Source organism: Rhamphochromis sp. 'chilingali' (assembly GCF_963969265.1).
Source record: "Rhamphochromis sp. 'chilingali' genome assembly, chromosome: 13".
Classification (NCBI taxonomy): domain Eukaryota; kingdom Metazoa; phylum Chordata; class Actinopteri; order Cichliformes; family Cichlidae; genus Rhamphochromis; species Rhamphochromis sp. 'chilingali'.
Window position 1 is genome coordinate 34,756,724 of NC_137940.1, and position 12,607 is coordinate 34,769,330.

The 12,607-nt window shown below is 40.9% G+C and overlaps 2 protein-coding genes across 4 annotated transcripts in view; one reads left to right on the forward strand and one right to left on the reverse strand.

The window, feature by feature from the left end:
* Positions 1-31: 31 nt before the first annotated feature.
* On the reverse strand, positions 32-6,477 carry trmt12 (tRNA methyltransferase 12 homolog). 2 transcript variants are annotated; one of them, XM_080900472.1, is made up of 8 exons: positions 6,260-6,477; positions 4,772-4,824; positions 4,468-4,636; positions 4,166-4,364; positions 3,917-4,067; positions 3,719-3,828; positions 3,297-3,454; positions 32-2,905 (listed from the first exon to the last, which is right to left on the reverse strand). In XM_080900472.1, exons 2-8 carry the CDS (start codon positions 4,822-4,824, stop codon positions 2,540-2,542), a joined length of 1,206 nt encoding a protein of 401 aa, XP_080756598.1. In that variant the 5' UTR covers positions 6,260-6,477; the 3' UTR covers positions 32-2,539. The 2 variants fall into 2 exon arrangements, with proteins under 2 accessions (XP_080756598.1, XP_080756599.1); XM_080900473.1 differs by lacking the exon at positions 6,260-6,477 and adding an exon at positions 4,990-5,054.
* A 48-nt stretch (positions 6,478-6,525) lies between these two features.
* Positions 6,526-12,607, forward strand: part of zdhhc9 (zDHHC palmitoyltransferase 9) — a 31,928-nt gene continuing 25,846 nt past the window's right edge. Inside the window, exon 1 of one of the 2 annotated variants that reach the window (XM_080900476.1) lies at positions 6,526-6,748. In XM_080900476.1, coding sequence (XP_080756602.1) covers positions 6,720-6,748 — 29 coding nt within the window. In that variant the 5' untranslated portion in view covers positions 6,526-6,719. Of the gene's footprint in view, positions 6,749-10,123; positions 10,959-12,607 lie in introns of those variants that run through there. The other variant, XM_080900475.1, reaches the window with a different exon arrangement.

Here is a 12,607-nt window from a genome sequence, read left to right on the forward strand (position 1 = left end):
AAGTCCTTTTTGGAAGAAAACCCCTCCCCTTCCTGTTGTTTCATGTCTTATTTTACTGTAAAAGCCCAAAAAATGTTTACTTAGTAAACGCATTTTTGATTATAAGATTGAATTTATCACCACTTATCCCTGCATAAACTATTATTTAGGTTAATACGTTTTTCAGTACATGTAATGTTCTGTTTGTTTTCATGTCTGTTTGATAACTGGGCGGTGGTAGTGACCTCAATCTAAGGCAAACCTAATAAATCTATAGGATTAAAACAAGCTATGCTACCTTGCTAATCTAACTAGACCATGACTTTGATACATGTCAAGTGCTTCAATATTATTAACACATTTAAATGCATAAATAAAGAGAAATAGGATGAAACAGACAGATAAAGAAGGATAAATGACACATTTGAGCACCACAAGCCAGATTAGCTTCATTGCCCCAGGGCATTGATTTCTCCAGGAAGGATGGACCCATCCATCCGTGCAGAACATATCCCCCAATTAAGGTTCAAATCTCTCGTATCAACTTAACTGGATTCAGACCACATGCCTGCAAAAAGCCAAATCATATGATTCACATAACTTCTCAATGTATGAAAACTGCATTCTGCAGACATTTATTCAGGCTTTTCCTTTAATATGTCATGCATATAGGTCATGGTAGTAAAACATTCCCCCTTTAAAGCAAACAAAAAACAACAACAAGGAGGGTTGTGGATCTTCAATCATGGCAGATTTATGACTAATGCAGAATAACAGTGATAATAGTGTATTTGCTTTCCAATGCAGCCACCCTCAATGGTACTAGTAATCAAACACACCTGAGAAATAGTACAACACAACAATGAGCTGCTCTTTAGCAAGGCACAGCCTGACTGTTTAGCTGCTTGCACTGTGACACTGTGACTCTGGTGCACTCGTGAAAGGGATTGGGGATTGCAACTAATTCCCATGAACGAGGAATTTCCAGCGCCGGTCATAAGTCCCTTGCATAAAAGTGAGGCAGGAAACCTGAGGCCTGTACTACGTTCAAAGCAAGTTCACATCTCCATACATTAGCCACAAGATGAGGCAAACCTACGAAGGTGGTTATAAACTCAACATGTCAACCCAGTGTTTCTCATAATCCAGCTACGAGCATGTTCACATGCCAGAAGAGTGCATATTTTAAGATGAGCAAGGTAGAATATTAGAAACATATGAAGAAGTCAAATGCGTCTTGTAATACAGCCACTGCAGGCAAAGCAGCTGTATTAGGAACGTGCTGTATTACAAGATGTGTAAATTCAAAGATTAATCAATATTAAAGCTCCAGGACATTCAAGAGTCTCACATGACTACAACTGCATATTCTGTTAAATTAACCACCTACTGTTTGATGTGTGCAAGATGATTTTAAACCTTATTCTTTCTTTCATAGCAAGTTCAATGTAAGTAAATAAAAAAAAAAATTTAAACCAAAAAAAAAAAATTCAATTTAAAGATTGAGTGTTTAAAAAGAAGGCAGATAGATTTCTTAGTGCCCAGACATTTTCATCACTACACAAATGCATGGCGCCACCTCATCAGAACTCAGCACATCTGCACCTAAAGGAAAAAGGACAGTATTTTAAAGATCACAGTGTTAAAGGAGGCATCTACATCCACTGTCAACAAACCTAGAACCACCTAAAATGCATCTTGAGATCCGTTCCCAGATGCTTCAACCCCCACTCACAAATTGTCTGAGGTGACCTCAGTAGCTCACGTGACAGTTAAGTGGGACAGCGTCTTTCACACTTTGGCCCCAGTGAGTCAGGCCCTTTTTCACATGATTGGGTCAAGGATTCTCAGGACCGCCTCCAAGGGGATAATCCTAACTAGGGGTTAAATACCTGGGATTCTATAGCAGTTGTTTTAGAACTAAAGGTGCTTCCTGGATGAGAGACAAACGGTATTGATGAACCTAAAGACGCCCAGTTGTTTCCTTTCTAAGCACTCAAGACTACCATGTCCTGGATGACTGAGAACTTACACAAACATATTCAATTTAAACCTGTAATTTATGTGAGCTTATCAAGTACAAAGCTTTGTTGCTCTGTTCTAGGATTATATTACAATATTAAGGATTAGAAAAAACGCTTTAGAACTGCTTTCAGCTAACAGAAACAAAAACATATGACTACAGTTTCTCCTGAGCATCTACATTTCTTAATCGTGCTCACTGAGGAAAGACAAAAACTAGACCTTCCTTCTACCTGCGCACGTCCATGAGTCCATGGGCTTTTCCACAAGGTAAGGTCAGCAGCATAATTTAACCTGGCAACGCACCCAGAGTAAGAACTGAACCACCTTTGCAAGACTGGAGACCCAGGGTTAACCCCAAAGTTACGTTGCTAAGCCACAAATCCTGCTTTGTAGTACAGGCCTCTGGATAAATGATGGTTGCGGTTGGTTTGTCACAGCCTGACAAATGATTAAACCAGCTTGTGTAGGGTTTGGTTAGAAACGTCTGTTTGTTTAACACCACAGTGTCTGTTTAGTGTTTGTGATGATTACTTTCTCAGGAAGGCCTGCACTCCAAGTCCAGCACGACATGGTGAACATGAGGTGCATATGACTTAACGTGCTCGATGTGCTGGATATTTGTTGTCCACTGTGTACCATTGAAGTCTTTTAAAAGAGAAGCGAAGTGCTTTGCCGTGTCTTCGGCCCAGGCCTGCCACACCTCTCTGTCTGCTTTTTTCCCAGAAACCTTCTGGGGGGCATCGCCGGCTGTACTGTGCTGTACTGGTGAGGTAACGTTCTGGTGTATATGTAAAACGCCTCCTGTTGCTCTCCTGAGCAGTCGACAGGCGACAGACCAGCCGTCCTCAGAGCTTGGTATGAGACCCAGGTTCACTCGGTCAGCGACGCCACACAGCTGGAGCTGGAAAAACCAAAGTTAGACAAAAAGAGGTGATTACAAGAACCTGTATAGCGTATCTTTTTTTCTTAAAGCGGAATAAAAGGCAATTACATTTTTATAATAATGGTAAAAACTCAAACGAAACTTGCTGGTCACACTTGCTGATGATCATTTAATCAAGAGGATTTAATTAGCAGTGCCTGGCTGATACTTGGCTTCTTAATTAAGGATAAGTAAGGGTGTAGGTACAGCGCACAGTCCTGAGAAATCTATCTCATAGTTAAAATAGATATAGTTTTTATTAGAGGTGGACTTTCTCTGATGAAATAATCATTTCCCAAGGGACCAATCTAAAACTGTAGTATATAAACACCACATGCGGCATAAGATATAACAAATCGATGAACTTTACTTGGCGATTATCTCCTTGGTGAATCGTGCAGCGGTCAGACACTCCGTTTGCCTCGAGGTTTTTCTTTAGAGCTTCGACAGCGTTGGGGTTCCACTCACAAGCATGAACGTGACTGGCCTTTGCATGCACCAGATATGGGAGAGTGAAGTATCCAATACCTGAAGTAAGGCACAAATGGGAAAATTAAACAACAATATGCATCATAACTCGGTTGCTTTTAGGTAGCACACAGCTGTAAGAGCAATAGTACATGAGCAGTGAACTCAGCTGCACCTCCATTTGATTCAGAATTCAAGGAAACGACATCAGTCAGTAACTTTATTTCATATCTACTAAAATGGGTCCTTTTAACCTTCAAAAAGTTACATTTACCACAGATTCCTTTTATTGCAATCGTATAATATATTTTCCAGTTTTATTACCTGCATATAAATCCACTACAGTCTCCCCTCTGCAGTCAAATCCAGCCACCCGGAGCTTCTCTGTTATGTTTCCAGCCGAGAACATGCACTTGGTAACATCAAACTCATAACTGAAACAAATGTGAAGCACACATTTTCACACACATTTTAGTCTAATAAGCATGTCCCCAAGTGCTGAAATCTATGACTGATTATTACCTAATGCCATTGTCTACATGTTTGACCCAGCTGTGCTCTCCTAGCAGCATCGTCACCTCAGGAGATCTAAATCCATCTCTTGAAATCCTCCTGATCTTTGCTAGGCGCTTTGCTCCCAGTCCTCTGGCCACTGTGCTCCAAAGCTGTTGATCTAAATGAGTTAAAAAGTAGCCAGTGAGCCTCCTCATGAATTATTCTGTACATTTAGCGGTAAAGTAAAACGTGGTGCAGTTTGAGATCAGTAGCTACCCATGTTTTCCCATAATGGCAGAACAAAACAAGTGTCTCCCAGCAGGACTAGGTCTCCATGTCGCTGGAAACTGCGAGGGATGTCTCTCTTCAGCTCTTCTGTCCATCTTTCACCATGAGACTCCAACAGCTCCTGGAGGACTTTCTCCAGTTTACTACTACTCGCCCTTCCTTTCTCTTTTTTTGACTGCAGAGCAGACTGTGATGAAAGCAGGACAGAAATGAAAATATTCACAGAAAAAAAAAACAGCTATTACATTTTAAAGCTTGCTGTTAATAATAATTCGTTCAGCTTTAATTACCTTACTCCAAACTACTTCAAAATCATCATCTGAAGCCACAGTGGTCCTGAAAGACTGAAGATCGAGCTGGGACAAACAGGATGCTAAAATGGGCAGGAGGACTGTCCCATCTGAGTCTTTCACTAAACTCAAACTCAGGTCCAGAGCCCCTTTGGACTGTAGTGACCTCCTGTGAAATAAAATGCATGTTAAATATAATGTCAAAGTTATTTCAAACAGGCTGTTTGTTCAAATCAATCAGCTCCTTTTGATCTAATGCTAATTGCTAGCTGCCGTTGATAGCAATGACCAAATCGTGGATTACCTGAGCTTCTGAGCCTGACACTGAGGCACACGAAGGCATGGCACACTGTCCATCTGTAAACAAACAAATCAGCTCTATTTACGTTTAGATTACGATGCAAACAAAGACCAGGGCCCTGTGCTTCGTACGTCGCTTACTACATCCAAGATTAAATGAAACATCCAAGACCAAATCATCGCGCTAACTCTGAGCTCGCTATTCCGGTTCCCCGAACACACCTGTTGTTGACGATTAGTATAGCTGGATGAAGTAATGTGAGATCACTGGGTGGCCCAACAGGGGCTATGCATCGATAGTAGAAACATTGATCGGCAACCCTTTGATTGGTCGGCGAAAATGTCGAAGGAGCGCGCTCGGTATTTTTCGGCAGCAGAGCAAGAACTCTTGAGTGAGGGATTTCAGGAGTTTCAGAGTTTAATTAAAACGCAAGAGAACACTGCAAAGGCTGCAAAAGCAAGGAGAGAGGGCTGGCAGAAAGTTGCTGACAAATCAAACTCGTAAGTAATTTAATAATAATAATAATAATAATGGATTGGATTTATATAGCGCTTTTCAAGGCACCCAAAGCGCTTTACAATGCCACTATTCATTCACTCCCACATTCACACACTGGTGGAGGCAGCTACGGTTGTAGCCACAGCTGCCCTGGGGCAGACTGACAGAAGCCAGGCTGCCATATCGCGCCATCGGCCCCTCTGGCCAACACCAGTAGGCGGTAGGGTAGATTTATCATATCACACCATATTATCCAATATTATATTACATTATATTATATTATAATATGTTATATTATATCCTCTTTCACATTAGAGCCACAACAGGACCCACTAGAACATGGGAACAAGTAAAAGTGAAATAAGAATATTCTACAGAATGGTAATATTTATCACTTATATTGCTTGTCGTCTCTTGGAAAGAGACCCTGGAATAATCTGTTTGTTTGTTCATAACAGCAACCAAGAAAAGGGCAGAGCAAAAAAAAGACAGGTGGTGGTCCTGCACCCCCTCGTCAACAAGTTGGTTAAGTGAATAATACCCTCACGGGAAAATCGATATCTCTCTATGAGCACACTGTCGCGCTGAGCTAAAGGATCCTGTCTATCCCGCAATATACGCTGGATTCTGAGGACTCTCCTTATCAATCTTGCACCTTCCGCAATGGGTGGCTCGCGTATACGGACAGGATATGACTGCGACAGACTTCCCAAATCCACCTTCGCCTTTATAGCCGTGGTCTCTCATCTTGATTACACGAAGTAATTTACAATTACTACTCTGAAATATGAATTACATCTGTAATAATCACATACATGTAATAGAATGTTAATAGTACATTTCCCTTTTTTAGGGAATGACCTGTATGTATCTGTGTGAAATCAATAAAAGGATCAAGTGCTGCATTATCTTTAGTTACATTGATGTTATTTATTTATGGTGAAACAGTGGTGGAATATCGCTGTTGCTTTCGTATGAATGACGCGGACATACCTGCGTGGCCGCGATCTAATCCTGTTTACATAAAGTAAACCTGCTCCCCAGCAGGTTTACGCTTACGGCTCTGTTGCTATGACAGCAAGTCCCGGATGGGCTTCGGGGAACCGAACGATCCAGGATCACGCGAAATCGTCAACAATCTCATCCAGCTAACTCACTTAGCGCGGTACGAAGAACAGGCCCCAGATGCACGTCAACAACCGGGTAGAAGCTTCCCTACTAGACACAACCCGTGTTTCCAGTCGGACTGTTATGCCGGACGGACAACTCCGAAAACAAGCAGTTGATAAACCAAAAATATATTAACAAAAACAGCACCCGGCGAACACATTTTTAATGTTTTTGTCTCTATTTCTTTTACTGCTAGAAAACTACAGCTTTTCCTCAATTAAACGAGGCCAAAAACCATTAAGTGATAGCCAGTTTTGGAGAAGTTGCTCACGGAGCCCAATAGATGGAGACAAAAGGAAGAGAAATCAGAGGGTAAGTTGCGGAAGGTAAAGCAACTTTAATGTAAAGCAGACTAAAAATCCTCCAGAATCAATCTAAAACTAATATCTATAATAAGATATAAAAATTCAACTGTTTGGGTTTATTCTTAGTGGGCCTTTATTTATGTTGTATTTGTGTAATATAGTCAAGTTATTTTGTAGGCGTTTACAAATGCAACAGACGCATCAGTAGACACGTGTACTCAAAGGCCACTTTATTAGGTACACTTTACTAGTACCCGCAGACCTTTGCAAACCTTCATGGCATAGATTCACCAAGGTGCAGGAAATATTTGTCAGATATTTTAGTTCATGTTGACATGATAGCGTCACACAGTTGCTGTTGATTTATTGGTTGCACATTCATGATAGGCTGTGGCATTTAAATGACGCTCACTTGGTACTAAAGGGTCCAAAGTGTGCCAAGAAAATGTCCCCCCACACCACCATTACCAGACTGAATGATTGATACAAGGCAGGATGGATCTATGCTTCCATGCTGTTCAAGCCAAATCCTCATCCTGTCATTTGAAGGACCAGGAACCGCTCTGTTGTCCAGTTTTAGCAAGTCCCTGCAAAATGTCACCTGCTTTTCTATTCTGATCGGAGTGGTACCCAGTTTGGTCTTCTGCTGCTGTAACCATCTGCTTCGCTGTTCAACATCTTGTGTTTGGAGATCCTCTTATGCAAAGCTTCGTGGTAACAAGTGTTTATTTGAATGGTTATTTGAGTTAATGTTGCCTTTCTGTTAGCTTGAAGCAGTCTGGCCATTGTCCTCTGACCTCTGGCATAAACCAGTGAACTGCCACTGACAGGATATTTTTTTCTTTTTCGGACCATTCTCTGTAAACCCTAGAGATGGCTCTGCAGCAAAATTCAATTTCTGAAATACTCAAATCACCCATCTGGCACCAACAACCATGCCACCTTCAAAGTCACTTAAACCACCTTTCTTCCTCATTCTTATGTTTGGTTTGAACTTCAGCAGGTCTTCTGGACCATGTCTACACGCCTAAATGCAGTTAAGTTTTTGCTAAACAAATTTAAGGACAAATTTGACTGCAAATTTAGGAAAATGATAGTATGCACCTGTGAGATGTCCAATGGCCAGGAATTCCAAATTTCTTCTATTAGCAGGGCTGCAGTCCCAAAAACAACTGCAGTTTGATATGAGTTGTAATAGCCTTTTGGAGTATGTGTTTGTTAGTGCCCAAAAGATGGAGGCAGTATTGGCATGCCTATCTCAGACAATTTTCCTTTTCTTCCGAGATTACGTTATCTGTCTATTAGTGTGTATGACGTTAGATCAGTCATGCCACCACTGAGCGTTCCCCTTAAAAAAGATCGGCCCTGTTTGACAGATCTAACGAAACGTGTCATCTGAATTTAAATTCAGACTTTAAGCTGTCTGCAGCTGGGGGTGCATTTGAACTTGAGAGGGCGGGTGGGTCAATGCTACATCTGACACATCAACCATCATCTCTGTGTTTGATGAGGTGTTGGAGATGTTATCAAAGCAGCATGAGTGAACTGAGGCAATATTGTAGCATTGTAACATATGATATATATACTATAATTTAAAAAATTGTTATATATTTGTTATATAAATATTCATTTGTTATATAAATAAAACACTAATAATTCTTATGAAGAAATACACATCTAATGAAAATGCTGTCCTTCTCCTGACTGTCTATGAGCACAATCGACAACATCTATTCAAAACTTAAAAACTCTATCAAACTATAATTATCCATAACTGTAAATTTGCAATTTTGCACATTTATATTAACCTGTAGATTTGCAATTTTTGTGCGTATCTCTACATATATGCTGTAGTATTGCATACTCTGTATATATTATCACTGTGACAGTGTTGCAACTACTTGCACTTTAAATTCTGATTACACCCACACATAAGCTACAAGATCTACACTGTTTTACTTATTACTACTTTCTTTTTAGTGTTTTTAGTTGTGTGAAGGGAACCTGCAAAGTAAGAATTTCATTACTCTGCGTAACCTTTTGTGTTTTGCAGTGTACATGACAATAAACTACTTGAATCTTGAATCTTAAATCAAGGAAGAGAGGTCATTGACATTAATCAGTCTGGAAAGGGTTACAAAGCCTCTTATAAGGCTTCGGACTCCAGCAAACAGCGAGAGCTTTAATCCACAAATGGATACACCTTGTAACTGTTAATGATTTCATAATCAGAAAGAGACGGAGCGAAAAATTGCATCCATGGGAGAGCTCCAAGGGAAAAAACCACTACTTACCAAAAAGAACATATAGGCTCACCTCACATATGCCAAAAACATCTTGATGATCCCCAAGACTGTTGGGAAAATAAACGGTGGTCTATTAAGACAAAAGTTTAACTTTCTTGAAGGTTTACATCCTGTTACATCTGACATAAAGGTAGCACAGAATTTCATAAAGAGAGCATCATAACAAAAGTCAGACACGGTGGAGGTAGTGCCAGACCATCGTCTGAGGCTGCTTTTCTGCTTCAGGACCTGTTCGACTTGTTTTACTTGATGGAACCGTGAATTCTGCTCTCTACCAGAAAATCATGAAGGAGAATGTCAAGCTGTCAGTTTGTGCCCTGAAGCTTAGCGTACTTGGGTTATGCATCAGAAAAATGATCTGAAACACAGCTAGTCCACCTCTGAATGACTAAAATAAATAAACAAATAAGTAAAACTGAAGGTTATGGAGTGGCCAAGTCAAGGTCTGACCTTAGATGCTTTGGCGTGACCTTAAACACTTCATGTTGGAAAACCCTCCATGTGGAGGGTTTATTTATATATATATATATATATATATATATATATATATATATATATATATATATATATATATATATATATATGCATGCTTATATACTTTGCAATTAGCTTGAAACAGGTAAGTGTGAAAAATATGCCAAAAATAATAAATGAGGGCGGGGACAAAGAGTTTTTCACACCATTGTGCACACATGGTGTTAGAAATGCAAGCGTATTACTAATATAGCTTACGTACACAGTGCAACAATTCATGTGGTCAAATCTTCAAAATGTATCGGTTTGTTTTAGCCTGTCAAACTGTCATGTATGATGCAGAAGAAATAAGATCAAAAAAAGACCTCTGCATTGCTTATCTCTGCTCTCGTGGGGGATTAATCCCTCTGGTTTCCATTACCAATTAACTCCAATAAAACACTTCACGCTCTGCTCCCTTGGGCAATACGATAGGCGAGCAATTTAGCATATTAATGTGATCAAGACAGGACCTGTTCCTGTGTCCTTTGTTCCCTTTTTCTTTCACCTGTCCTGCCCCTTTAAGATTAGATATTTCAATCTAGGCGTGTTTCCTGCTACCATTGACTGAAACCGAGAGCTGGCAGGCTGTAGGGGGGGAAAGGCATATCCAAGAGCTTTACATATTCCTGGACACACTGGCGATTCTTTCTTATTTTTATTTTTCTTTAAATGAAGGCTGTTGAACCAGCAGTGCAGTCACAGTCTAACAGCCTGTTTGTGAAGACCCAGCAGCTGCTCGCCCGTAAAACCATTTATGATTGATCGAGATGACATGAATGTCAGTCGGTCAAGGTCCGCTCTTCCGATCGAAAAGCTGGATTTTCAGGTTTCTGGTGGGAATCATCTGCTGCACGCATTTGGATGAATTTCTCCTGATTTCCAGAGGTGCCCGGACCGTGAAGGGATTGAGGTTGTTTGAGCGGAGAGGGAGGCTCACTGTGGGAATGACATGCTGCAGTAAAGACGGGAAATAATATGGATTAGAAAACGCCGATGATGTGACTGCGACACTTTGAATGGTCAGAAAATGCTTCCCAGCCGCCACTTAGCGCACAAGTCTTTAATATCACTCATTAACTGGACTGTTTTTGACTAAATAGTATTTTGGGAAGGGGCTACATGTGCGCAGATCCCCTCCCGAGCCATCGGCGTATTGTCTGAATCCCTTTGCAGTATAAATACTTGTATTGACTCAAAGAAGCGCACACTGCTGATCTGAGAAGAGGACACCATGTCGGCGGTGATGATAACACGAAAGGTGCGAAAATGGGAGAAGCTCCCGGGGAAAAACACTTTCTGCTGCGACGGACGGGTGATGATGGCCCGGCAGAAGGGCGTCTTCTACCTGACCCTCTTCCTCATCACCGGGACCTGCGCCCTCTTCTTCGCTTTCGAGTAAGTCATACCCCGTGGCAAAGTTATCAGCTGCTCCAAAAAGTGTTTCCAACTCCCTTTAGGCTTCTTATGCCTTTTCCGGTTGCCAAAATATCACGTCTTATAGCCTTATCCAACATTTGTCAACTTTAGAGGTGCATAAAATCAGTATAAACTCACATAATAAATATTTTAGCTTCAATCAAAAACATCCATCACTGCTTAATTTACGTGTTAGAGATGTCCGCTCTGAGAATATAGGTTATTTGATCATGAAATGCATTAACAATTTATTTTGATTGATTGATCTGGAAAGCAGTATCCACCTTCTCAGAACTCAGAACTAGCTGAATATCCTAATGCATCACAAAGAGTAACGTAAAGTCCTCACCTTTGATTAGGTTAAATCACCAAATCAAGCTTTTACTGTTATCCTCATCTCAGTCATGTGTAGTTGATCTGAAAATGATTTCTTTAAGGGAGTATTGGATTTTTGTTACCTTTCTAAACCTACTTAATGGTAATGTGATCCTGGGCTCGGTGGTGGGCAGTAAATGTAACCTCCTTTTATGGTTTTCTTTTGTAACAGGCAACAATTTCACTTTGATAACCTCGTATTCGTGTCTTGTTGATCTAAATTCTCTTCCTGACAGAGAAGATGGTTATGACTGACCACATACTGAGTTGTTCAATATTTAATGACACAAGTCATTCAGCTTTGGTTTTGCGGCCCTTTTTTTTTGGTCTCAGCAGTTCTGTCCCAATCCACTACTTGCACAACCCATTGGACTCATCATCCAGGCAAGCACTGTCGACCTGCTCGGATGCTGCTGGTGAAGCCAGATCTCATCAGTTCATGCTGTACTGAGGAGTGCCTTTTAATAAAATGAAGAACATGGACGTGGCTCATAAAGCAGTGCTGCTTACACTTTCTGTCCACGTCCTTGTTATTTCCTCTTTTCTTTCTTGGTAGTTTTTAAATGACACACAGAACACAATGATTTGGCACAAAATCCTGCTGTGTAACACAGTAACCTCCGTTGACTGTGGGTGTGTATGCGGCTACCAGGCCAAATGGATTTGGAGCATAGTGGCGAGGAGAAGTAGCTGCTCTTGCATAGTGCCAGGCCCTTCCCGTCTCTGTCTGCCTGCACGTTAATGGCCTCTTGCTTTCCTCTGAGTCTGCACAGAAGGAGCTGTTGTCCGGCTCAGAGCACAGAGGGAAAAGGATGATACTGCTCACGCTGAGCATCCAGAGCTGGGAGGAGGCGTTATGATAACTGATAGCTAGAGGGTCGTTAACTTGCTATGTTCATATTACAGCACAATATAATTATCTTTCTGGGTGGGACAGCTACTGAAGTTGGGCCCGAGCAACATGGGGGTAATTGCTAAATTCAGTTACATGGCAACTTGATACATTGAAGCTATGACAGGGTGAAAGCCATCAGCAGAAAGGCTCTGAGGTATAATGCATTCACAAAATGCCAATTTAACTAGTGATAGAAGCATTAAAACACCAAGTCTAAGCTCTTTGCTATTGTAGAATTATTTGTCAGCTAGTGCGAGCGCTGTAAGTAACAGCTGTTTTCATAATTAATGCATCTGCTGTTGATTATGTTCATTTTCTGCATTTTCCAGAGTCTGAGACTGCTTGTTCAGAGTACTTA